Source organism: Euprymna scolopes, chromosome 1 (assembly GCF_053919585.1).
Source record: "Euprymna scolopes isolate OS-2025 chromosome 1, ASM5391958v1, whole genome shotgun sequence".
Taxonomy (NCBI): Eukaryota; Metazoa; Mollusca; class Cephalopoda; order Sepiida; family Sepiolidae; genus Euprymna; species Euprymna scolopes.
The window spans coordinates 155,170,102-155,197,354 of record NC_136482.1 but is presented as its reverse complement, the minus strand read 5'-3'; the positions used below and the strand labels follow the sequence as shown (position 1 = coordinate 155,197,354).

General features: G+C 31.9%; 1 protein-coding gene and 1 pseudogene across 1 annotated transcript in view; both read left to right on the top strand.

Annotated features, from left to right (window-relative positions):
- LOC145276776 (uncharacterized) overlaps nucleotides 1–27,253 on the top strand; it is a 140,532-nt gene that overhangs the window by 63,485 nt on the left and 49,794 nt on the right. Inside the window, exon 3 of the mRNA XM_080128051.1 lies at nucleotides 16,705–16,776. Coding sequence (XP_079984177.1) covers nucleotides 16,705–16,776 — 72 coding nt within the window. The remainder of the gene's footprint in view (nucleotides 1–16,704; nucleotides 16,777–27,253) is intronic.
- On the top strand, nucleotides 17,338–17,454 carry LOC145283642 (5S ribosomal RNA; annotated as a pseudogene).

Genomic DNA, 27,253 nt, shown 5'->3' with positions numbered 1-27,253 from the left:
AACGTTAAAAAAAAATGTGACATCTTAGCTGATGTCTCCATGGCATGACTGGAAGTCCCAAGCGTTGAAATTAAGCATAGTCAATCTAATCGAGACGATGACTTTGTGAAAATGTTGACACAAAAACCGACCCCTCCTTATAAAAAACTGTCCAGTTGAGGGTAAAGAAATTAATGTTTTTGGCCAATTTTTTGATATTTGTCGTCCGAAAGATTAAGCTTGAAGACGATACCGATCTGGCCAGAATCCGTTGCATGTGTCAAAAGTTTTTGACACACACACACACACATTTTGCCTTTTTATATATATAAAAAGGCAAAATGTGTGTGTGTGTGTGTGTGTTAAAAGTTAAAATAAAAATGAACCCATTCAAATTCATTTAGATAAGTTTAATACCACATTCCTAAATCAAAATTATGTATTGATAACAGGAAGACCCAACATTGTCCGGGATTGAATGAGAAATCCTATGTCCTTTTGCACCAAGCTCATAATACAGTATTCCCTCGCTACTTACAGGGGTTGCATTTTTTTATCCTCTACCCCCAGCGAATGGTGAAAAATTGGACATTAGATGCAGTTTTAAAATGTCTATGTATGAGATTAGTAAATATATTTGTATATTTGTCATTTTAATCCACTCTCTCAAGATTGTAAAGTAAAACATTTCCTTTTTTTTTTTTTTTTTTTATGGATTTTAAATATAAGTGCAAATCCTCATGATAATGTTATACTCTTTGATTAAAATGAAATATTCTTATTTAAGTTCCTTGGATAATGTAATTACACAATACACAGGTAGATCTCCCTCTCTCCCTTCAAAAAAAAAAAATTAAAAAAAAAAAATAACCCCCCAAAAAACGGAACTCATGTAAACTTTATTAAATTTTATCAACGTTTACAAAATTTCAAGAAACGTTTTAAACTTAAACTTTAGCTTTTGTATATATGCCATAATCATGTTGACACACTGTCCCCCCCCCCCCGTAAGATCACCAAAGTTAAGCAATGTTGAACCTGGTCAGTACTAAAATGGGTGACCATTTATGAATTCCAGTTGCTGTATGTGCTCTCCACTTATCTCTGCATTGTTTCTAGTCGTCTATCACTTCTTGCCACTGGACCTAAGTAATGCCAATTCAGGAGAGGTGTGGTTAGGGATTATGCAACCCTTGCTTTACAAGTACTCATGCAGCTACCTTTACAGGGTGTATCCATTGTCTCTTGAGACTGAACGGAGCTTTTGTATGATCATTTTTTATAGTTTCTGTTATCTTGATTGTTTTGCATAAGTCATTTTCTGTCTAAAATATGCTCCAAATGGTCACCACGGCATTGGAAACAAACTTTGTGACTTCACCATTAAGTCACATACAGCATCAATGTTCATTTCTTACCTAGCACTTGCTCTCCGACCTGAATAAGAGCCTTTTAGACATTTGAAATTTAGATTTTTACAGTTTGAAATTGAATTTTTTAACCCAGTCAAAAATCTTGCTTTTGATGGTGACCTTGAAACTTTGAAATTTGTCTTGCACTACAGTGTATGATTTGTTTGTAAAATAGGCTTCCAGGCAAAACGTTTTTCCTTGATTGATTCCATATGTTCAGCAAGAATATTTTTCCAATATATTGTGCACAAGGTGGAATATTGTATTTTTGAAAGAGAAAAAAAAAAAAAAATCAAAATTAACAGTTTTATAAAAAAATTAGGTGTCCTGTTTTGTTTTGTTTTTCTTATGCTTAGGGGCATCTATCTGTGAAATCCTAGGAGAAGTTTGTGAACAGATAGCGACTACAACTTTATAGCTTTACTTAAGACCACCAATACTGAATGTTGATTTATTTTTATGTGGAGATATTTGATGTGATAACATTAAATTCTCTTGATTATTAACTACTTAACATTAAGTCATTAGTGAGATTTGCTGTTAATCTTCCTTTCAAATCCTGTACATTTTCTCAATTGGCCATTATCAACACAGTGAGAGGTTAATGAAGATTCAACTCCTGTAATTATCTACAGACGTGAACTATTTTTTGAATTTTTTTTACTTTTTTCTTAAAAATAAGGTGGGTTTTTTCTTTTGTTGATTTCTCTTTTTGTTTTTTTTTTGTTTTAAGTAATCACTTTTATTTTCTTATCTCTTCTAACTAAACCAATAAAAAAGAAAAATTGTTTTTTTTTTTTATATAATTGAAAACAAAATAAATGAAGCTAGCTGACAAAATTGTTAGATCCTCATTCAGATTTTGAATGGTGGAAAAAAATGAAAAAAAAAAAAATTTTTTTTTAATAAATTCCCGTTAAAATTGAAAGGAAAGCTTTTTTGTTGTTGCTGTTGTCGTTGTTGGAATGAAATTTGTAGCATGCTATTTTTTAAACATTGAAAAAAAAAAGTTTGGCTATGGCTATATTTATTTGTTATAATCACGTGAAAATCCTTTGCTGAGGTCAGCAATAATAGTTAGTGATATAAGTATTGACAGGTAGATTAATTGGTAATAAAGAGTCATAATAATCTTCAAGTTTAGATCGATGCTTCCACCCAGAGGTGAAGAGTCAGCTGATTTTTGCTCTAATTGCTAATTCTGATTCTACCCCTACCCCACACTACCTTACTAGACTGGAGAAAGGTTGTTTTTATCATTCCTGATTTTAAACCTGGGGCAAAAAGTTTTAATCCCTTTTATAGACTCTCTTATCTTCCAAGGTTGTCTAGCATGATTGATACAGACTTACAAACAATGAGTGAGTGAAATTTTCTAATTATTCTATATCAATGGTTTTACATGAGCACGCTCCTTTAATAGAGAGGCTCTGTCAGTTAGCCTGTCATGCTTAAGTTTAAAAAAGCATTTTCGTTGCTAATTCTGCAGATTGAATGAACATAGCTGAAGATTGGACTCATTTTTTTTTTTTTTTTAAATATTTCCCAATATTTTTGATTCTTTTTTCTTTAAAACTCCTTTCTTCATTTGCTATCATCCATATTTGAGTTGTATTCTTTTTGCTATGTTAAGTGTAAGACCATTCCTCGTGTGTATGTTTTTTTTTTCTAACTTTTATCTGACTTATGCGTTATTACTTTTTCATGAATAAATATTTATTAATATAAAAATAAAATGTTTTAAAGTATGTTTTAAAAAGTAATTACCAGAATGCATTATTGCCAGTCATTTTGATATTTTGTTAATCGCTGAAAACAAATAAGAATCGTGACCCCTTTTCAATTAGAATTGTTGAATAGTAGATAGAAGAGAATTGAATGTTTAGCATTAAAATTCTTGGCAAATCCTCATTTATTTCAGTCATAAGTTTTAGAAGCTATTTACTATTTATTAATTTTATGGCTATTAAGACATCAACAACAAAGCATCAGTTGATAGTTTTATAAGAATTTTGTTAAATTTAAATTTAATCACCAAATGATGACATAATTAAATTTAACTTTCAAAATCGTATTCAAAAAAGTATTTGTAAAAACTGAAAATAAAAATACTTCCAGGCAATGCTTATTAGGTACAACTAATGTTTAATAGACTTTTAGCGTTATTGTGTTTAAAGAATGTTTTCTTTTATGAAAATAATTGGTTATTCTTGTTTCAAAATTTATAATCAGTCCTGAAATGGTTTAATTTTTCTTTTTCTTTTTTTTTTTTCTAAGTGTTTTCATGCTCTATTTATCTAAACAACTAGCGGGCCACCCGTAGTTGCCCAGTCGTAAAATATGCTCAAATATTATAATTTAATTAATGCAGATATTTTTATCTATAATAGAAACAAAAATACCGTAGGTATTAAATCAATGCTTTTTAAAAAATGAAGTTTAAAAAAAAAAAACACGGAAAGAAGCTGAGAAATGTTTTCTAAATAGTTCACTTCTTGTAAGTAAAAAAAAAAAAAATACTCGAGCTGAGATCAAAAATAAAACCTAAAGACAGGGCGTCAAGTACAATAACCATCACACCAGCTTGACATAATCTTTAAAATGTGTTTCCAAACACAAAATAAGGGAAACCATAAAAACAAATCTAAGACTGTTAAGAAAATGTTTTAAAAGTTAATAATTTTTAACAAGGAATGTGTTATGTTTCATAACCATGCATGTGCAGTCGTAAAACAGTTGACAAACAGGCAAAAATCAAATGCCCCCCCCCCTGCCCCAAGTACCAAATTTTCAATTTTGACTCCTTAGTAGCCGTTTTTTTTTTTTTCGATGAAAACCAATTAAAGTTTTCCACATGTCTGAATATCCTCTCTACCAAATTTCAAGTCTGTAAATCAAAAATTCATTGAGTATATCAGTTCAGAAGCGTCGTCACACGCACACACTTTTATAGATTATTACAATGAGTTCATTCCATAGAAAAAAAAAATGGATAAAATTTACATTTTAATGCTACAACAAAATATTTTGTGATATTGATGACAATATAATCTTATGCTTAATTTGATATTCTTATCCAATATTTTTATGAATTTTTCCAATTGCTAATCACTGTAGTTGAACAACGATCTGATCTTGGTGGTTGAATATCTAGATCAGCAATAGTTATTATATAAATGCATTGCTTGCTTTTAACGCAGGTAAGGTGGAAGGGTGCGGAGGTCCTTTCCAATTTATTTTCTTGTTTCTCACATAAAAGCCTTAAATGTTATCAACAGAGCTGCTGCTACTGTAATCTTTGATTTTTTTTTTTTTTTTTTTTTTTTTGTAATTTACTTTTTAATGAGTGATAAAAACGGAATCCAGCATATGAGGGGTAGGAGTATGAGGAAGATATTTTATTGGAATACAGATGGTTTGATTTTCTTTTTTCTTTCCAAAACCCACTATACATGTAAAATGAATGTGATAATACGCAAGAGATTTTAATTTATTTTCAGAAGAGATGTTGCAATCATTTGCCACTTTAAGCACTATGATTTAATTTCTATTGCTGCAATATCTTGAGTAATAAGCAGTTTGATATTCCAAATATGCTTCTTAAGATATATATTAGCTTGCTCGGTCGTACAATATGCTCAAACATGATATTTTAATTTATGCAGATTGCATATCTATTATTATAAAATCAATCCTCTATTGAATATTATATAATGCGAGGAATAATTTGCCCGGTGGACTAATTTACAAAAAAAAAAAAAAATAAATAATGATAATGTCGTTCATCAAATTCTGTTTATGTTTGTTTACAATATCACGTCAGCTGATATTTGGGCTTGACGATCTTAAAAGTAGTCTTTCTTCCCTTATAGATGAAAGATTTTTTACAGGGAGAATATTTTATGTTACACCGGCCAAGGTTACACCGATGTAATGTAAAACATTCCCCTGCAAAAATTCTTTTTTATATATAAGAGAAGACTATTTTTAAAATCGGATTTTTTTCGATTTTCGATACTTATCAAATGAATTTCTGTACAAAACATATCTAAGAACACTACTAGATATATAAATTACGTTTGTGTGAAATTTGCAAAAGATAGGCTCAGCCGTTTCAGAACATATGAGGAAGGAACTCACACACATGCAAAGTGACTTTTATATAATTGTGTGTGTGTGTAAATATATACAGGGTGGCCGAAAAGTCCCAGGACACTATACATGTATTTTTAATAAAACACAGTATTTTGTAATGAAACACACAGAAAACATATAATAACATTTTCGGCCAGTGTCCTGGGACTTTTCGGCCACCCTGTATATATATATATATATATATATATATATAAATTTTCTTTTTAAAAACTTTTATTCATCCTAAACAAGGCGCTTTGCCACTGAGATATAAGGGGCTACTGTGAATTAGGGGTCAGATTTATAGGGGAATTGTAAGTGGGGAGATTGTGCAGTGAGATGTTTGTTCACATTAGATTTAAAATTCTGCATGTTGGTACAGGCGAGTTTTTTTTTGTCATCTACCATGAAGTGGGTGGGATTTGGCTGATTATCAGGTTAGGTGGGTCATTTATGTTGAGAGGACGCAAGTGCAGTAAGTTTGTTGAAGCGCATTACATTTTGGTGCTTATAAAACAAACCCAGGGATGTAACATTGCAGCGATGAAACAAGTACTGGAGCCTGATAGGCAATATGATACCGATTAGATTAGAGATTCTTTTTTTGACTCTAATAAGGGAGAGGCTATTTTGATGATGAGTAGGTGGTGATTAGAACATAAAATTAGATTTTTTTCTTATAATTCAATATTTTGAACATCCTGCGTTCTTCATCGGGAATGATTATTTATGGAATTGAATGGTGGTGAAAGAAGCGGACAAAAAACGAAATTTTTTAATCACCATTCGATTCTATCAATAATATTCTCAATAAAGCACACATTCGAAATATTGAATTAGAACAACAACAAAACACCAACATCGTTTTATGCAAAAAAATATAAAAAATTATTTAAAAAAAATATATTTATGTCAAGTAAACCAAACAGAAACATTTGTTTCATTCCTGAGGGAAACCATAAAAAAAAATCTGAGACTGTTGAGAAAATGTTTTAAAAATAAATAATTTTTGTATTTAACAGGAAGGTTACATATATAAAACCAGCTGCTTGAAAATCAAACACAAATTAACATAACAAAAATACTAATAAATCTATTTTCAAAACGTTTCAATAAATGTCATCCACAGAGACTGTTTTGTTATATCATGGCTCTTCAGTGTGGCTTGACAGGCTTAAAAATCTGATTGTTTTTGCAGCGGTCTAACTTTCTATTTACTGTACCATTCACACAAGCCATGAAGAAGAGAAATCTTATTGTTTATAAACACAACCGAAGAGTGCTCTATTTGTTTATGAAGAGTTCATATATGCACTAGAAAAAATATAACTTATTGGCTCACCCATTGATTGTTTGCAAAAGAAAAAATGAATTTACAAAACCAGTTAAATTTAATGAAAAAAGTAACAAAACCAATCCCAAATTAGCCTCTTTTTGTGGCTATATCTCTTCCCTCCTCTCTAATCTTTTGTTTTATAGTTTTATCATCTGTGACTTTGATGAGGGAGAAAGATGGAAGTGAGAGTAATAGAAAGTGTATAAAATATGAGTGCGGCAAATCACACAATAAGAGAAAGTAAGAGTTGGGTGTCTTTGTAGGTAAATTTCAAATTAAGACTGCTTAAAACAATTAAAACAGATTTTTTTTTTGAACATAACTCTATCTAAATACCAAGAAATATTTATGTATTATGTGTAATTAAAATATATACGAAAAAGCCTAAGGAAAACAAACATTGGTTAACTCAACTTTAGTATAGTTTTATATATATATATATATAGTTTAATTTTGAGTTAAGAAAAGTTAAAGAGATCGATTACTTGTACAAGATTCTATATATCCTTCAATCAACACTATAAATTAGTACTAGCTGGGGTGCCCGGCGTTGCCCGGGTGTTTGGAGGTGTGTGTTGAACACAAAAAAAAAAAAAGTGGTAGTACGCAGGCAGGCAGGCAGGCTCGAACCCGTGACACGAAGGTGGAAAAGAAAGTGAAAGAAAACCTGAGGTCTTACCTCTACTCCACGATGCGACCGGAATTGTAAAGCGTTCAAATTTTATGTAATCAATCAAAAAGATGGCTTGCAGAAATCAGAAATGCTGTTGCTTTTAAACCTACCACAAAAGTCGTTCTTAATGTGGGGAAAAAGAAGCCCCCTCCAAAAAAAGGGGGCATTCTGGCAGTATCCAAATAAATAGTAATCATCTCAGTATGAAGGGTTTTCCCTACATTGACCAAGGACCAATTACAGAACAGATACTATCTGGCTGGAAGGCCAGGCATTAAGCGTTTTCGTTTTTCGTTTTGCTTTATTTATACGCAAAAAACAAACACTTGAAACGAGGGAATTTTTTAAAACTCGATAAAACCCCCCCCCAAAAAAACACAATGTACAATGTCCATTTGCAAATCTGAGATATTATGTCTAGGACGTATAAGAAAACTTCTCCTGGAATCTAACCGACGCAAGAACCCTGACGCAAAAAGCGTGTGCGTTCATCTTTCCTTTTAGATGATCTATTGATACCTTCGTTTTCACAGAAACACTGGGAACAGTCTACGGAATGTTACTAATTCTTCAGTCGATCAACTGAAGATCATACTACTAGTTTATAGTATCAATTAAGATATATCTCCTAAACTAACGAATGGATCATTATGAATTTTGGATATATATCGTACTTGACCTTTTGGCCAGGAACTGTTCTGATACTACACTTCACCTTTTCTCTCCTCAGTGGAGAAGAAATCCTTCATGACTGAGACAATTTTTGTTTTTGTTCCTAACCAGAGTGCCCCTATTTGGAGAGCTAGATTTTCCCCACATTAAAAACCGACCTTGTGTCTAACTCTGCCCTCATGGGGAGGCAAGTAAATAGGAACATGACTAGTTTTTTTTTTTCTTCTTGTGAACATTACCATTTAGGGAGTGCATCGACCTAAACTCACACTCATGCTTAAAAAACTTAAAATAAGTTAGATATAAAAAAAAAATGAAGAAAAGAAATGCTCTACATCAAATTTTGAGTTATATTAAGTAATGTATTTTTAAATGGTCAGTGACTATCGGTAATTAGTATGTGCTTGATAAAATCTTAAAATATCAAATTTCTTATTATGGAATATGTATTTTAGAAAACAAGGTGATTAATGTGGGAACGTTATCTTTTTTTTTTTTTAAACTATATCATGTAGGTGGGTGCACTGAAACCGTACTATACCCCCACTCCCCAAAGAAAGGAAACATTAAAATTTAAAACTAATGCTTTATTTATTTATTACACCCATTCTGTCACAGGTATTGTGCTAGTGTGTGTGTGTGTGCGTATTAGTGGCCTGGCAAGGTCACAGGGGAAACAACCGAAGCAGCAAAACTGAAGCTGGACTGCAGGACACTATATATACAAATGTAGGCAAATTTGGGCATATTTTATTAGTTTGAAAATATAGGTTCTTTTGTGCCAGTTGTCATAAAATTTAAATCATAGAATAGTATTATAATCTTCAAAAAACCTGCAAATTTCCATGTAGTTTCGTCTGGTAGAACTAAAGATATGAGCATTTCAATATTCGATCTGGCTACTAGTCTGTATGTATATATATATATATATATACACACACATACACACCACCTTTTTTGGGAATTTGATAAGTTCAAAATCTTAGCGACGATTGATCAGAATTTAACAAATAAAGGCTCGTTGGAAAGCTGATTACTTGAATTGTGTAGTGGGCTATGTGACATTTGCCCTTAAGGTCATACATTGAGGGGATTATCCATCATCCAGAGCCTATTTTTAACACTTTTTTTGCAACCATAAAATGTTTCAGTCATAGTCATTTGTTTTCCTAGTTTTGCATATGAATTATAAAATATCTGATATTTCCCCAAAACCTCTGACCTTGAAGAAGGGGAGACTAAAACTTGCTGCTGTGGTTTCAAATGATCTGAAATAACAGCAAGGGCAGTCTTGATTCAAAATATTTCTCTTATGTTATATCTCCCTTCTTGGAATATGAATATTTCCAGCATCAAATAATCCTTATACACTATGAAATTTACTTTATGTATGAAAATCAAAGAGAGGAGATATAACATCTGAGAAATATTTGGAATCAAGTCTCCTCTTGCTGTTATTTCAGATCATTTGAAACCATAGCAGCAAATTTTAGTCTTTCCTCCATCAAAGCCAGAGGTTTTTGGGAAATATATATATATATATGAGTTTTTTATGTGAAGGTTTATAATTTGTATTGTCTGGGTTTACTGTTCTCATCTTGTGTTATTGCTACAATGTTTTGGTCGATATAACCTCCAACCTTCTTCAGGTGTATCTTGTCAAACTTCAGAATTTTTCAAACTTTGATATCTGCACAGAATTTTGAACAGAAGCTTTATTTAATCCATAGAGATAACATGCTCTCGTTCTCTCAGCTATGTCCAGGTAGAAGTTTTAAGTAATTCAAGATCGAACCTTCACCTTCCAGAAGAGTGGCGCTTAAAACGGAATTTTTATTTAACACTTTATCTGTAACGTCATAACGTTCACAAGGACGATTCGAAATTCCGTGCAGATTCTCAAATTCAACAGAAAGGTTCTAGAGTTGGACAAAATACACTTGAAGAAGTTTGAAGGTTATATTGACTGAAACATACAAATAACATTCAAGATGAGAACAGTAGTTCAAATAATCCAACTAATATATGTATATATATACTAACAAAAGTACCCGTCATTGACTGGGTTCAAAAACAGCTTACAGAAAATGGATTCTGATTTATGAAAGTATAATAGGTTATGAAAAAGAAGGGTTGTAAAGAGATAGCTTCGAATTTGTGGGTATTGAAACCAAAGCAAAATATGATGAAAGTAAAAATAAAATAGATAAACCCCATAATTTATTATACCATACCTGTTCACACTGAAACACTTATCACAATATTCTGTGGATCTATATTAAAAAAACCTTGTTAAACTTTGTGACATATTTCCATTCTATGGAGGTCAGGCGTGAATGAACACCCCATAATTTTATTATACCATATTTCTTCAAACTGAAACATAATTATCAAAGTATACTTACGCTGATAGATATGAAAAGTCTTTATTAAAGTTTGTGCCTATTTCCATTCTATTGAGGCCAGGCGCAAACGCAGACCCCACAATTTTATTATACCATCCCTATTTAAGTTAAAACATACTTATCAAAGTATTCTTATGTACATCTATATCAAAAACACTTGTAAACGTTTTTTTTTTAATTTTTAAATTTTTTATTTCCATACTTTGTGGACCATGCGCATACGCAGACCCCATAATTTTAATGAATCATCATTATGCCAGATCAAACATACCCATTCCTGTGTCTCGATACATCTATCATTATGTGTGATTAGTTTTCTATAATAGTCAACGATATAGGAGCCTATTCGTGACCAGACATGCACACAGACGTTCAGCTTTATATTATAGAAGAAGATATCTATCTATCTATCTATCTATCTATCTATCTATCTATCTATATATATATATATATATATATATATATATATATATATATATATATATATATATCCATATTGTGAAGTAATTTGTTAACTTGTCCTGCTGGACTGAAAGTAAAAACAACACTAAATAAAAAAAAACAGGTTCGCTCAATCATTTGTTGTATTTTTCTCTGTCACTGATTGCACATTTGTGTTTGTTTGGGCCATGACAACCTTTGTCTCTTATGAAGATGCCAATCATAAAGAAGCTCTTCTAGTTTCCTAATTGGTAATGATGAAGAAGGGTGGGCTGGGGTGGCACATGGTTGATCTGTACTCATCTGATGAGGGAGATCCGTTCAAACTTGTTGGACTGAAAACTCTCAGAATCCGTTGTCATCTTTCAGGATCGTTTGTTGGCTTTGCATGTTGTGTTTGTTTCATTTTATTACCCCCCCCCTCCGCTTATTGGAACAAAAAAGGTTGAGTGATACAATACTTCAAAAATATGATTTTTCTTAGGAACATAAAGGAATCATAATACTTGACTTTAGCCTGTAAACTTGAACTCCAATCAGAAATTACTTTCAAATTGACCATTTTAAAACTTTCAAGATCACTGTTAAAGGTTATAAAATACATTGTTTACAACATCTTTTTTCCATTATTACAGATTAAAAAAAAATACTTAATTTTTTTTTTTTTTTACCCATGCAAAATTGAAAAGTGAATAAATTATCAATTCAAATAAATTCTGGTTTAAATAAAGGTTTATGTAGCCAAAGTCAATTGTTCTTCTTTTGCTCTTAGCTACTGTGATACTATGAAGGTGACCCATGAGTCAGTAAGTGCTGAGGGGCACAATAGAGAGGAAACAATGAATCTGTAGGTAGTTTTAGATCGAGCCTTTTAGATTTGACAATGACAATAGAAGCCTACAGAAGAGATTACAAGGGAAGGCCAGCTTCTGGGTGGCCAGAGGTGGAGGCAACTTCAGATACCAACACAGAGAAGACAGTTGACATTGAGCTGCCATTTGTGACGGATTGGAGCTGATAACGACAACGGTTGGACAGTTTTTACAGTTGACTGTGAAACAGAGATAGAGCCGGGTTGCGACTGACAGACGAACGTAACATTGAGAAGAAGACACACACACTCCTAAGTCCAACCGTCAAATATATGTGAAACATTTGGTGTTGCTTTTTGTGTTTGTTTTATTTTAATATTTATTTTTGTGGACCCATGTGTGTTCCAATCGGCAGTCGTCAGCAAGAAAATGACAATCCAGTCATAAGAGGAATAGTTGAACGAAAAATCCACAACATACGATGTTGGGAGTTGATAATCTATCGGGGCCACACATATCTGATCACACTGTTCCCTTTCCTCCAGACCAGTATTTTTCAATTAAGCATGTTTTTTATTTATTTTTTTTACTTTTGTTTAGCTGAAATTTTTTTATTTATGTAATTGTTGCTATGACAACAATCTTTGATTGCAAATCAATGTTAGAAAATTGTTTAGTTTAAATTTTTTTATTTTTATCTTCACATTGAAACCTTTTAAAAATTACAAAAGAAAATTAAATTTATATAATTTTCTGTAGCTTGTTAATAAATCTATTGATGTCTTTCAAAACTGTTTATGCTTCTATCACATTTGAAACATTCTTGTTGTATCACTAAAGTTATGTAATACTGAATCCGCTAAGTATTTGGATGATCGACCATTTAGAAATATCCTAAGGAAACATAAGGAACTTAACCCTGTCTTCTCTTAGCTATGGACAATATTTACATTTTTTATTTATTTAAAAAAAATTTTTTTTTTGTCTGCATTCACTTAGAATGGGTTGAGCTGGCTCATCTCATAGAACACACAGCATCTCGAATGAATGCAGACCACGCATGATGGCTTACAGCAGTCAAGATAGTTATGGGCAAACAATCCCCAGACCAGTGACGAACACCATAGACCTGTTGACCGGAGATCGTCTTCAGCAGTCCTCTAAGGCATCTTGCTAATCTTGGAGTGGTTCTGGAGTTATTGATTCATGGACGAACTCTCCTGTGTTCTGGTATGCAGTGTGGTTGAACCAAAATTTTCCTCTTTAAAAGAGCTTGGTTAAGGGAGATGATCCTGTATTGTGTCCAGATTTGTACATTAAAGATTAAATAAGGCTAGTAGACCTGCAGAATTTGGCAGAAGCAGTACAAGGTCAAACACTACTAACCTTTTGAGATCCTCAGCTTTCATTAGCTATGCTTCACAGTTGTAGAGAAGAATTGTCTGAACAAGCACCTGATAAATCCGGGCTTTTATGCCTATTGTGATAATGGGCAATTTAGTGTGGCAACTAGTCTAGTTGAAGAACATCAGTTTTCTTTTTTTTTCTTTTTTTTTTTTAATCCGTTTTTCTCGGTATTACTTTTGATTTGGATGAGCGTTATGCCAGATCATGGATGGTCTTGTGCAATCCTTGCTTCACTAACTTCACATTATGCAAATCCTCTTTCTGAAGGTATCCATTGTCTTTCAAGACAGAAGTAAGCCAATCAAAAAAAAAAAAAAAAATAGCTAAAATAAAATTGTTCCTGCAATACATTATGATGTTATTTTTATTTCTCCTTTTTTCGTGATTTTATTTTTCTGAAAATGAAATTAATTTGTCCAATTTCTTTAAAGGCTTTTAGTTCTTTTAGTCAAGTTCATCCTCACATCGGATCATATAGTTTACTGCTTACTAATGTTGACACATTACTTCTTAGAAAGAAGTTTTATTTTTTAAATAATTTATACTATTGGATGGATTAAATTTAAAGGCGTAAACAGACGGTCTTTGCCAAATGTAATTATGAGAAAACGTTTCACATTATGACTTAATATTAGCCAAGCACTTGTGTATTAACTGTTTTTGTTTTGTTTTATTTTTTTGCACATCAGCAAAATTCAAATGTTTTACTTTAAATTGTACTAAAAAGCAATTTAAAAATTACTCTTTAATCAGAACAAAACTAAAAGCAATTATAAATTATTGCTATAAATTATTAACATTTCTCAATCAATTTTTTGTTTAATTAAACATTTAAGACCTAAAAAAAAAATTTCCTATTACAAGTTAAGATGAAGTGTGTATATAAGTGTTTGTGTTTTTACATCAAATGGAAAAGTAAAATTGACTAATTTTAATATGGAACAAATTGTTAAATAAATTAAAGAATTTTCAGTTTACCATGATAGCAGAAACATCATTACACTATATGTTTGTTATTCCTTTGCTGTGTAATCATATTTTAATAATATCTGTAATTAATGATAAAATATTTAGAATTTGATTCTGAGATATTTTTTTTTTTTTAAGTTGACTTAAAACACGATATGTCCAAAGAATAAATATAAAAATAAAATAGTAGAGTCCAATGTAAAAAGAAATGATGAATAAAATAAATAAATGGATAAATTGTCATTTTTCTTTTTCTCTTAACTAGTAAAAATATGTGACTGAAGACAGCTTATTTTTGCTAGATTGGGATGATTATATAATTGTGAAACACCTATATATACAATACGGACTTGATGCAGAATAAATTGTTTTAAACTCTTTGAATAATTTCCAGTGCTATTAATGTTTACTTATGCTTTTATCACTTATACTTCAATTCTTATTTCGAAACATGATGTAAATAATAAATCTATAACACCACACCAAAGCTATAATTATTTAAGATAATGCTTTAAGCTTTATAAGAGAGTCGAAATAGGTCAATTGGTACAACATCAGACTGAAGATCTCAGTTGGAAGGTGGTCAAAACTTAATTATTAGGTTGACAAAGTTATTGCGGTTTTTAATTTTAAAATTCAAATGAACACATCTCGGCTCAAACAAACATTGATTAATCAAAATAAGCACCATCAGAATCAAGACACTTTTACTAATGCAACACAAGTGCATTTATGCCAGTAACATAAAAATCTTCAATTTTGGTGGCAATGAAGTTGCTGAAAGCGTTTTTGATATCGCTTAGGTTTTTGAAGCATTTCTCACGCAAAAAATTGTTGATGCTTAAGAAAGTAGTAGTCGGTAGGTGAAAGGTCTGGAGTGTATGGCAGATGAGGCAAAGTTTCATAGCCCAATTCATTCAACTTCTGCAGGGTCAGTTAAGCAACGTGTGGTCTGGCATTTTTGTGGAAGAGAATTTGGCCTTTTCTGTTGATTAATGTTGGGTGTTGTCAAAATTTCTGATGCATTTAATCCATTTGTTGACAATACTTCACTGCTGTAATGGTCTTGTCTACATTCCAAAAAACCAATCATAGACAACCAAAAAGTCAGTATGGCTCTCTTTTGGTGCAACTTGGGCTTTGGGAAGTGTCATGTTCGTAGGCATCTAACCACTCAGCTGAGCGCCACTGATCGTCATAAAGGACCCACTTTTCATCACTTCCTGGTCAAGGAACAGGTCGTTCTTGTTGTGTAAAAAAGGAAAGATAACATTTCATAACTGTTTTTTTTTTGGTTGTCGTTCAATTCATGAGGCACTCATTTATTAAGCTTTTCTTTTTTTTTTTTTGTCTTTCCAATCTCTCAAGTGGTTGGAAATAATCATATTCAGAAGCAAGTTTAGCCTAGCTTGAATTGAAATAACAAAATTGTGCAAATTTGCTTCTTCCCCCCCCCCCATCTTGTATTTAACAAAAGAGGACATAATTGTTTTAAAACGATTGTAATTGAAACGATTAGATAGTGAAAAACAATTCTTTAAATGATATATAAAGTAAAGGTATAATATGAAATTTTAAATGATATATAAAGTAAAGGTATAATATGAAATTTTAAATGATATATAAAGTAAAGGTATAATATGAAATTTTAAATGATATATAAAGTATAGGTATAATATGAAATTTTAAATGATATATAAAGTAAAGGTATAATAACAAGAACTTAATCTGAAAATACATCATTTGAAATCAAAATTAAAAATTCTGCAAGAACCTTCTCGTCAACCTAATTGATCAATAAAAATCATTTTGGAATCCATTTATGTTCTGGAATTAGAATCGTAAAAATCAGAACTTTTTGGGGGTAAATGAATTGGTATCAGAATCGGAAAAATGTTTGCCCATTTTCTGATGCCAAAAACGATTCTTTTGTTTATTATTTATTTTGTTTTTGTTTAAAACTTAATTTTCTATTGTTGGTACTAATGATAAATTGATTTTAAAATACCAGTTAAAGTAAAATCGATGGATAACTCCCACAATTGTATTTTTATGTTTGTGTTATGGGGTTTTATCATAATCTACAAAAGAAAATAAGAAACCAACTTTACAGCTAACTATTTAAGTAGTTTCGGAATCAGTAATTTAAAACAGAATCGGGGGGGGGGGTATTGGAATCGTCCCATCACTTGAATTCATGTAAACCTAATATTTATAATTCATAATCATTAAAATTGTATGCTGATATTGTTGCTTTTACTGTTGCCTTTCCATTCAGGGTTAATATAAAAAATTGGTGAAGCAATGATTTCACTCATTTATGAAACTTGTCTCTTTTTATAAAATGAATTAATGTTTCGTAGGCATGCATTTGTTTCCTGTCTTGTTTCCTGTTTTTTTTTTGTTTTTTTTTAAATCAAAATTATGTGGTTTCTTTAAATATGTAGTTTCTTTTATTTTTCAGTGGTGTCTCTGAGGAACTTGCTATTTTAGAATCTATTTACATCAATGAACTGACCGTAGACAGAGATGAACAGTAAGTTTGGTACTTTTTTTCCTTTGTTTTGGCTCATTATTATTTCTTGTCAACTGTATTGCTATTACCCCCAAATCAGAAAATCAAATTAGAAAAATATTCACTTGATACTAATTGCAGTGTCCCCTTACCCAATTATTCAAATCTTAAAATCTTTAATTTAAAATGGATAAAGCAATTCAAGTCATCATCATATCATTTGAATCCAAAGAGTTTATTGTTCGCATTGGTTTCCCCAATATTTTTCTAGTCAGAATTTTTTTCTAGAAAGACAACTGGTATTTACAGGAGGGAATATGTGCAAGTTATCAGCATCCTAAGTGAAAGTGATTATGTGAAACCAACAGGATTCGAACCTGTAACATCCACTTGACCACCATCTCCTAGCAATTCAAGTGAGGAAGAAATACACGATGTTCCAGAAGTCTTGGACAAATTTTAAGACTTTATATCTACTGGACTATATGTTAAATGAAAGTGACATGATTTGCAAACTAAATTTATCATGTTCAACTTTAATATTGATAATTATATATATATATATATATATATATAATCGGTATATACGGCATAATCACATTGACACACCGGTTCTCGTCAGATCACCGAAGTTAAGCAATGTTGAGCCTGGCTAGTACCAGATGGGTGACCATTTGGGAATTCTAGGCGCTGTATGTGCTTTCCGCTTATCTCGGCATTGTTTCCAGTCGTCCTGAACCTCCACTTGCCACTGGTATTAAACAATGTCGAATCAGGAGAGGTGTGGTTGGAGATTGCGCAACTCTTGCCACAAAAATTTCCCGCGCAGACACCCTTACTGTGGGTATCCATAGTCTGTCAAGACTGAAGGAAGCCTTTTTATATATAATCGGCATGCTTTTTATATCCTTAATAATGTTTTTGGATATTTAATGTCCAAATGTGTTCATGACTTATAGAACCCCCTGTATTTCTAAATATTTTTCTCACATAGATAACTGACGTCTCCTTCACTTGTAGGTCCTGGATATGACCTTAAACTATATCCAGTGGTGAGGCCCCAGCTTGTGGGCTTTGGGGAGTGTGGAGTCACCCTTTAATTACCATTGCTCCCAGGTCCACTCTGACCCGGAGTGGTAGTACCTGTTAGCGTTCCAACTATGGGTTAAATAGAAACCGACTTGAAAACAACAAATATATTCTATTAAAAATTTTTTCTTCAAAATCTTTAGATTCGGCATTAAATAACCCGAAAAGGGTTGATATGCCGTAAAACAAAAACAACCAACCAACCTTCACTTGTAAAAATGAATTTCTTAAATGATTCCTCATTTAGATATTTTTTCTTTTTAAGCTGAAACTGTTTTTGATATAAAGTACACTAAGATTTATTAAGTAAAAAAAACACATCTCTCATACTATCAAATGGTTGAGTCTCTGTGAAAGTCATTGAGTAAACGGAACATTGTAGTATAAACATTTCTACGATGAGATACTATAACTACTTGATTTATCCTGAATTGGTTTGAGTTGATTAAAAAAAAATTTTTTTTTTTTTTTTACTTTTATTCGCCCAAGTATATTGCCACTGAGACGTAAATGTTTGTATGGGAGCTTTTTTTTTTTTTTTTTACATAGGAGTCACCGCTTATCAAGGCCCAGAGGCCACTCAGTAATAAGGGTTAAAGAGTGTACAGTAGTCAATGGGACAATATCATAGTAATCATTAGTAGTGGAAATTGGTAAATTGGATTATTTAAGGGGACGGTTCATTAAGAACTTGTTTATGTTGCACTTGAAGACGACCCTATTTTGTCAGCTGGAAAGCAGGCAAACAGAAGACAGTTCCGCAGGTGTGCAGTTCTAAGAAAGAAGCTTTGTTCATAGAATCTACGTTTAGGTTTAGGCACAGATAAAGAGTGGAGGAAATTATTGATAGTGTTTTCAGCTAGACAAGCGTTTCTTGTAGAAGTTTGGTGAGGGGGGAACCACAAATTGGAGCTCAGACAAGCACTTGCCATGAAAATAACGATAAGCCAGAGATAGGCTCGCAATATTTCTTCTGTGAGAAAGAAGTTGCAGGGATGAGAAAAAGGCATCCCCCATTTGGCTATGAAGTCTATTTTGAACTCAAGTGGGGATTTGGGCAGCAAGATGTTTGTTCACACATTTAAATTCTTTCATGTTGGTACAGTCAGCAAAGCAGGAAGGGAATTCCAAAGGCAAGCTGGAAAACAAAGAACAGTGAATTAGTACTGGGATTGAGCTTCCGAGTTGAGGACTGCAATGGAAGTGTTGTTCCAAAATTTCCTAACATCATGTTTACCTGTGCAAATGAGTTTGTGCAACTTGCAGTTGATCACAGGAGCCAGTTCAGTGACAAAGGATTGGGATGATTTGGTGAAGGATACTCTCCTCCAACATATGATCATTATGCTTGCATGACCGAAAGTGTGGACTGATACCTGTTCTCTGGCAATAAAAGTGATACAAGACACTACTGGAAGATGTGTGTGCTGCTTGCAACCTGAAAGTAATGTCTGATAGATTAATTTGACCAACTTAATCGGCATGTTGAAAAGCGTCTTCTGATGCACCACCAGTAATACACTAAGATGCTACATGTTTAAATGATTGTGTGTGTGACTAGAAGTTATATCAGAAAAACATGAATACGTACTAATGCAGCGAGCGAAATGATCATCAGGAGGAGGAATCCAGAATTGGTTTGAGTTGATTAAAAAATTTCATAATCTAATATATAAAAGACTACATGTCTTTCTGTCTGTCTCCACATTTTCAAACTCTATTTCCCTCGAAACTAAAAGTTGCAGAGCAGGGCTAGGGGTCAAAAAGCGGGTCAAAATTGAAAAAATCGTTAAACATTTTATACATTCATCTTAGTTTATTTTCAATTTTTAATCAGTTCATATGCGTGTCATGTGGTTACAGTGGTAATGTCACCAGCTTTGAATGCTACAGTTTCAGTTATAGTTATCTATAATTAATTTTTTTGTTTAATTATGTTTACGACATTTAAAACATAAAAAAATATTTTATTTTACAAGTTGAAGTGAAAGTGTGTATTTAAGGGTTTTTTTTTTGTATTTTTACATCAAATTGAAAAGTAAATCAACAAATTGTTAAATAAATTAAAAACAGAATTTTCAGTCTGCCGTACTAACAGAAACATCATTACACCATGTTTTTATGGAAGTGGTGAAAAATGAAAAGCTGTTTCTATCAGTCCTCAGTCTATACGGATGGATTGAATGCAATGCCATGTAAAGGACCTGCGGTCAGTTTGTCCAAAGAAGCACTTGGTGAAGACAATCACCTCTGATTGGTTGGTTGGTTGTTTTTGTTTTACGGCATATCAACCCTTTTCGGGTTATTTAATGCCGAATCCAAAGATTTGGAAGAAAATTTTTTTTAATAGAATATATTTGTTGTTTTCACGTCGGTTTCTATTCAACCCATAGTTGGGACCCTAACAGGTACTACCACTCCGGGTCAGAGTGGACCTGGGAGCAATAGTAATTAAAGGGTGGCTCCACACTCCCCAAAGCCCACAAGCTGGGGCCTCACCACTGGATATAGTTTAAGGTCATATCCAGGACCCCCATTGAAGGACTTTTATTCCAGAAAACAGCCATTCCCCCTTCTTTGTCAGAAACATTGCTCATGATATTGTAAACAAACACAGCTGAAATTTGATGAACGGCATTATCATTTTTTTTTTATTTTTTTTTGCGAATTGGTCCACCGGGCAAATTATTCCTCGTATATAATATTGAATAGAGGATTCTATTAATAATGCATATGCAATCTGCATAAATTAAAATATCATGTTTAAGCGTATTGTACGACTGGGCGTCCAGCTAGTAAGTTTCTAAAATGTGTGTTCAAAATGGAAAAAAAAATATGCAATTCTATAAGAGAATGTGCAAAAGAATCCTAAAAATTGTTTTTGAAAAACAAAAAAAACAATTTTGTTGTCATGAGCTTCCATTAATCATAATGAGTCATTCTATATAAACAGAACAAGAGTCAAATCATTACCGACTCGGATTTAAAAAAAAGTTTGGTACGCTTTTTGAAAAATGAAAGGTCGAAAGTTAAGGTCAACTCTTTGTCGGGATGCATTGTGAAGGAATCGATAAAGTGCTCGATCGCAAATGTGAGCGCTAAAATACAAATTATTTATTTAAAAATTATACATTACAAATTTTAGAGGGAGACCATGGTTTCATTGTAGTGAATCTGTCTATTAAAGGTTTTTCAAAAACCAAAGCAAGCCTATATTAATCCATTTCTTTAATTTGATACCCCTCAGAAATCTCTTCGACTGATAAAGATATCCTCCCCAAGGTAAGAAACTACAATTATGACAATAGGTTTATACTTAAATACAACCTCCTTGATTTAAAAATTTTTTTTTAACTCATACCTCTTAGCTACAAAGATACACCCATACTCAATATCTAACCCACTCAGCATACACCACATACTCTTAAATTTAAATACTTCAACAATTATATTAATGTGATGATACTGAGCCACGATTAAAAACCATATTAATATATAGTTTGCCTTCACTGTAATGGTACTTTATTCAAAAGAAGCAGTTTTTCCCTGGTTTCTTACTGGTGAATTTGTCTTGAACTCCATTCTTCAGTTTGTTTTTCATTTTGTGAGTGTGAGGTTCTGATGCTTTTGTTGGATTTTTAAAAGCTTTTAATAGGCAAATCAACTGCAATGAAACCATGGTATATCTCTGAAATTTGTACTGTATAGTCTTTTAATAATTTGTGTGTGTGTGTGTGTGTATATATATATATATATATATATATATATATATATATATATTTATTTAAAAACTATACATACATATTCCAAAGACAAACCAGCGATTTCATTGTACAGGAACAATCTTCTGTTGTTGACTAAAATCCGATACAAATCATCAGCGTCATGTGGAAAGAGGAAAAACAAATGGAAAAAAAAAAACACTGGTTCATCTTTGGAATATGCATGTATAGTTTTTAAATAAATATTTGTATTTAGCTCTCACATTCGTGATCAAGCACTTTATTTGATTTCTTTTCATCACATTCTATAATATATATATATATATATATATATATATATATATGTATGTGTGGTGTGTGCAATTAAAATGGCATATAAGCAAGTTTTGTGGGTGCAAAAAGCAATTGAGATATTGTAAATTTTGAAAATTCACAAGTTTTGCAAATGTCAGGTTGACTTGGAGATGCAAAATGGACACCATTCAATTTTTCTCTAATAAATATACTGTATCACTCATGGCCCTTATTTAATACTAGCCTGGGTGCCCGGTGTTACCTGAGTGTTTGGAGGTGTGTGTTGAGCAAAAAAAAAAAAAAAAAGTGGTAGTAGGCAGGCCTGAACCCTAACCTGTGAAGGAAGAAAAGCATGTGAAAAAAAAAAAAAAGAACATGACGTCTTTGCAGTCGTCCATCATCAAACCAGAAATGGCGAAGATTTAAATTAAGACTAGTCAATCGAAAAGAGGGGATGACTTTCAAAAATATTGGTGAAAAAAACGGACCACCTCCTTGTAGAAAAGTGTCCAGTTGAGGATGAAGAAATTAATGTTTTGAGCCAATTTTTTAATATTTGTCGTCCAAAGGGTCTAGCTTCAAAACGATACTGATCTCATGAAAATCCGTTGCCTGTCGAAAGTTTTAGGCAGACATACAAACATACATACATTTAAACAGACAGGCGAGATTTATATTATAGATGGAATGACTCTGACTTTTTTGTCTTACTATTGATTATCATTTTCAAAATAGCTAAACAGAAACAGATCATGTAATTCTAATAAAGAATGCTACAATTCATATTTTGAAATAAAATCATCTAAAAAAAAAAAAAGGAAAAAGCTAATCTTTTATGTTTTTGAATTTTTGAGATTAGGATGGATAATTTGGATTATTCTGACTACTGTTCGCATCTTTGTGGTTATTTTCAAAACATTTCAGCCAATATAAGTTCTTCAGGGACATCTTTTTGAATGTAGGGATATTTTCTGTTACAATCAGGAATCTACACAGAATTTTAAACTGAATGATTCATTTAATTTACAGGAGTAGATTGTTCTCATTCTGTCAGCCGTGATCAAGTTGGAGTGTTGATTATTATTTTCTACCCGATCATGGTCAAAAGTTGAAAGTTACATTGGACAAACTGTAAAAATAATAACCCAGATGAAAATAGTAGTCCAAATAATACAAAGTGCATGGCTTAATTTTTCAATGAATTAAGAGAAGTTAGGTTATCTGGACAAAAATTGAAAATAAGACGTTTTCGCAATACAAAGGAAGATACTGTACAATTTGGAAAACACTAATACTAAAAACTAATTGTTAAAAATTAGTTTTTGGAATTGTTTTTTGTTTTCTTCTACCTATTGTTGAAAACATTTTTTGTTTTTCTTTTTGTTGTTGCTATCATTTAATAAAATTGTATATTTTTTATATAGCATTGGAAAATAAATTATTGCTCTGTTGCAAAATATGCATAAATATTATATTTTAATTGATGTAGAATTCTTATTTATTATAAACAGAAATACTGTAGGTATTAAAACATAGCGTTAAATGCTTTTTAAAAAAGTGAAGTAAAAAACAAACAAAAAAAACAATGAATCCGAGACATATTCATGCGAGTATTATGTTTTTTTCTAAACAGTTCACTTCTTGTAAGTAAAACAAAAAAAATACTTGAGCTCAGTCTGAAACCAAGACCTAAAGACAGTGCGTCAAGTACAATAATCATTAGACCAGTTTGACTCGACCGTTACAAAGTGTTTTCAAACCTTCCTTTTCTTAACATAAGGAAGCTGTCATATTTCACAACCACGCATACGCAGTCATGAAACAGTTGAAAACATAAAAATCCGATCACCCCTGTGTACCAAATGTTCAATTTTGACTCCTTAGCAGATCTTTTTTTCCAGATGAAAAGCAATCAAAAAAGTTTTCCACATATCTGAATATCATATATACCAAATTTCAAGTCTGTAAATCAAAAATTCATTGACCATATAGGTTGAGAAGTCTCTTCACACACATTCTCATTTATAGCATTCTTTATTTTCATTATGTCATCTGCTAATGATTGCATCTAGAGTATCTGTTTTGAAAGTGCTAGCCCTTAATTTAATTGTGTCTTAGTTTTGACCTAATTTGATTAGATGTGACTATCTGAAAATCAAGAGAAATCATTTAGAATAGTGACATTGGCATAATATTTTGAAAGTAATTCGAATAACTTTGAAAATAAAATTGTCTTAAATTTGTTTTTTTTTTTCTACTCTCCCTCTCTCTCTCTCTCTCTCTCTCTATATATATATATATATATGTATATATATAATTTGTGGGTTTTTTTTTTTTTTTTTTTGTATCATTGTAATATTCCATTTCATCATTTTCAAAATTATAATGGAGGTGCAGCCAATGTATCAAATGCTGTGTTTTTAGTTTAAGTTTCAAAGTCATAATAAATTTGTCTAATATTACAAATGTCCACATTCTCTTCCGACAGCAACAACTCTTTTTTATATTGTTACTCTCTTAATACAAGATAACATTTTTGAATTTTTGTTACTTAAGTTGTTTATATATTTCAAATAAATTATATTTCTCATAATCTGCCTGTCCATTCTCTTTTTTCTCAGAAACTACTGGGCTGATCTTGCTGAAATATTGTATGAACCTTTGTAAGGTGCAGCGAATTAAGTATTATGGTATCCGTTTGATGCACATCTAGAGATTAATAGGGATTAGTATTTAATGCAAAAATAAACAAAATTGAAACCATATTCAGCCATAAATTCGACATAAAGCACTCATTCCTAGTTAACAGACTATAACCTTTTCCCATTTTTAATGAGCTAAAACGTCTAGTTTATTTAATATTCTCACAAAATGTAAAAATCTAAATGAATAAATTTTACAAGAAAATTTTTTTTTTTTTTTTTAAATCTGGTTATTGTCTGCAAAGTACTCCAAAACGAAAGGTATTGGGCGGGATAAACTGAAGAACGTTTTGTAACCAACATCAGTATGAGAACATGATGTATTGTTTCCAAAGAATTGCTTGGTTTGAGATTGAATGATAGATGCCAAATCTAATATATAAAACGCTATATGCCTGTCTGTCTGTCTGCATATTTTCAAACTCTACCTCCTCCGAAACTAAAAGTTGCAGGGCGGCGCTAGGGGCCTCAAATGATTGGTTGGATTTTTTACGGACCATTCTTTTTATGGTCTTTAGCCGGTTTTTAAGGGGTCAAAAATGGGCCAAAATTGAAAAACTCATTATACATTTTGTACATTCATCTTAGTTTATTTTTAATTTTTAATCAGTTCATATGCGTGTCACATTGCTACAGTGGTAACGTTACCCGCTTTGAATGCTACAGTTTCGGTTTCGATTCTAGCTGATGGCACCCAAATACTATTTTTTTTTTCCTTTTGAAATCATGACTCCATAATATTATATACAAAATCTGGACAAATTAAAATATCATATTTTAGCATATTTTATGCCCAGGCAAAGCCAGGCGCCTCCCTCTGCTAGTAAAAAAAAATACAAATATATCAAGCAGAACATAAGCAATGTGATCACCTTTTCAGCTAACAAGTTCTCAACCAGAATTAACCTTACATGAAGAGAAAGAGAAATCACTGTTCTGCAATGACTATAAATATACATTCTTAGAATTACAACTCACCCTCACAGATACGTTACACCAGGTTTCATGCCCTCAACAAGCAATCAATGTTGCCTCAGTTGTAATTTTAGTTCTTATTTGAATTATTTCCGTGCAACAATCCACAGTGTTAGGATGTGATGTAATATTCTTATTTGACATTTGTGGAAATATTTTATTATCTTTTTTTTTTTTTTTTTACACAGGCATCACCACATTATCAAGGCCAAGAGGCCACTCAAGGATAAGGGTTAAAGAGTGTACAGTAGAAATTGGACAATATAGTAATCATTAGTAATGAAAATTCGGTACATTTGATAACTTATATGGAATGGCTCATCAAGAACTTATTTACGTTAGACTTGAACACAACCATATTGTAGTCAGCCGGAAAGCAGGAAAACGGAAGGCAATTCCACAGACGTGCAGTTTTAAGAAAGAAGCTTTGTTCATGGAATCTACGTTTAGGTTTAGGCTAGACGAGTGTTTCTTGTGAAAGTTAGGCGAGGGGGGACTATAGAAAGAAGTTCAGTCGAATACTTTCCATGAAAATAACGATACATCAGAGACAAACTCGCAACATCTCTTCTGTGAGGTAGAGGTTGCAGGGAAGAGAAAAGGACATCTCTACGAGGCTATGAAGTCTATTTTGAACTCTATCAAGGCAGGACAAGTCCTTTCTAGCAGCTCCTGCCCAGATGTGGCAACAGTATTCCATCCTTGGATGTACCTGGCTCTTATATAGATAGAGAATTCCATCGGCAGTGAGATATCTTACTTATAATTAGGAGAATGCTCGTCCCAGGATAGGTAAAATTAATTCTCCCCCTCCCCAAATGAAACAGTTCTTCACCACCTTACAAAGATTTATTTAATCTACAGGAGTAGATTGTTCTCATTCTGTCAGCCATGATCAGGTAGGCGTATTAATTATTTTCTACCTGATCACAATTTTAATCCTGAAAACCAACATAAGATGCCACTAAACCTTATGCTTAGAATCCTTATTCCAATTTTGATAAAAATCCATTACGTAATTTTGATCCTAGAAACTGTATAAAATTTAAGCCTTAAGCTTAAAGTGTCTTAAGAAGAAATTTAAAGAGAATTTTATTGGTGTCAAATCACTATTGATCAAATTTAATGCAAATCTTAAATGTTTAAATTTTCCAGTTGGAGAATGTGTCCATATCATGCCCCTTTAAAAACCCTTTAAATTGCCCCCCAAAAACTGAAATTTGAAGAATATTTATTAATACCTATTGTTAAAATTTTACTTCGACTCTTTGTCTCCTTTGCATATCATTCAATATAACACATATTATCTATTCTTATGCCCACCAACTGTGTTTCAAAAATCATGATGATTGGTTAATTACCTTTTGGAGTGGATCCTATAGAAATCTATCTGTACGCATCTGACTTTATATATGATATGTGTGTATTATAATATACGCTTATCGCTATTACTATAGCTGCTATTATTTATTTTTATGTTTATTGTTTTATAATATGCATTCATTAGTACTATGACTATGTCTTTTATTTGAAGTTTTTACAATGTTATCTTTTAAAAGAGACATAAAAATGTATATGCCTTATAATTTTATACTTATTTTTATTGTCCCCTTTCTCTGTTTTTATTACTGTTTTATTGTATTTTATTTATTATTTTCCTCTCATTTCTAATTTTTATTATTTGTATTTAACATTAATCTAATGATAAACAAGAGA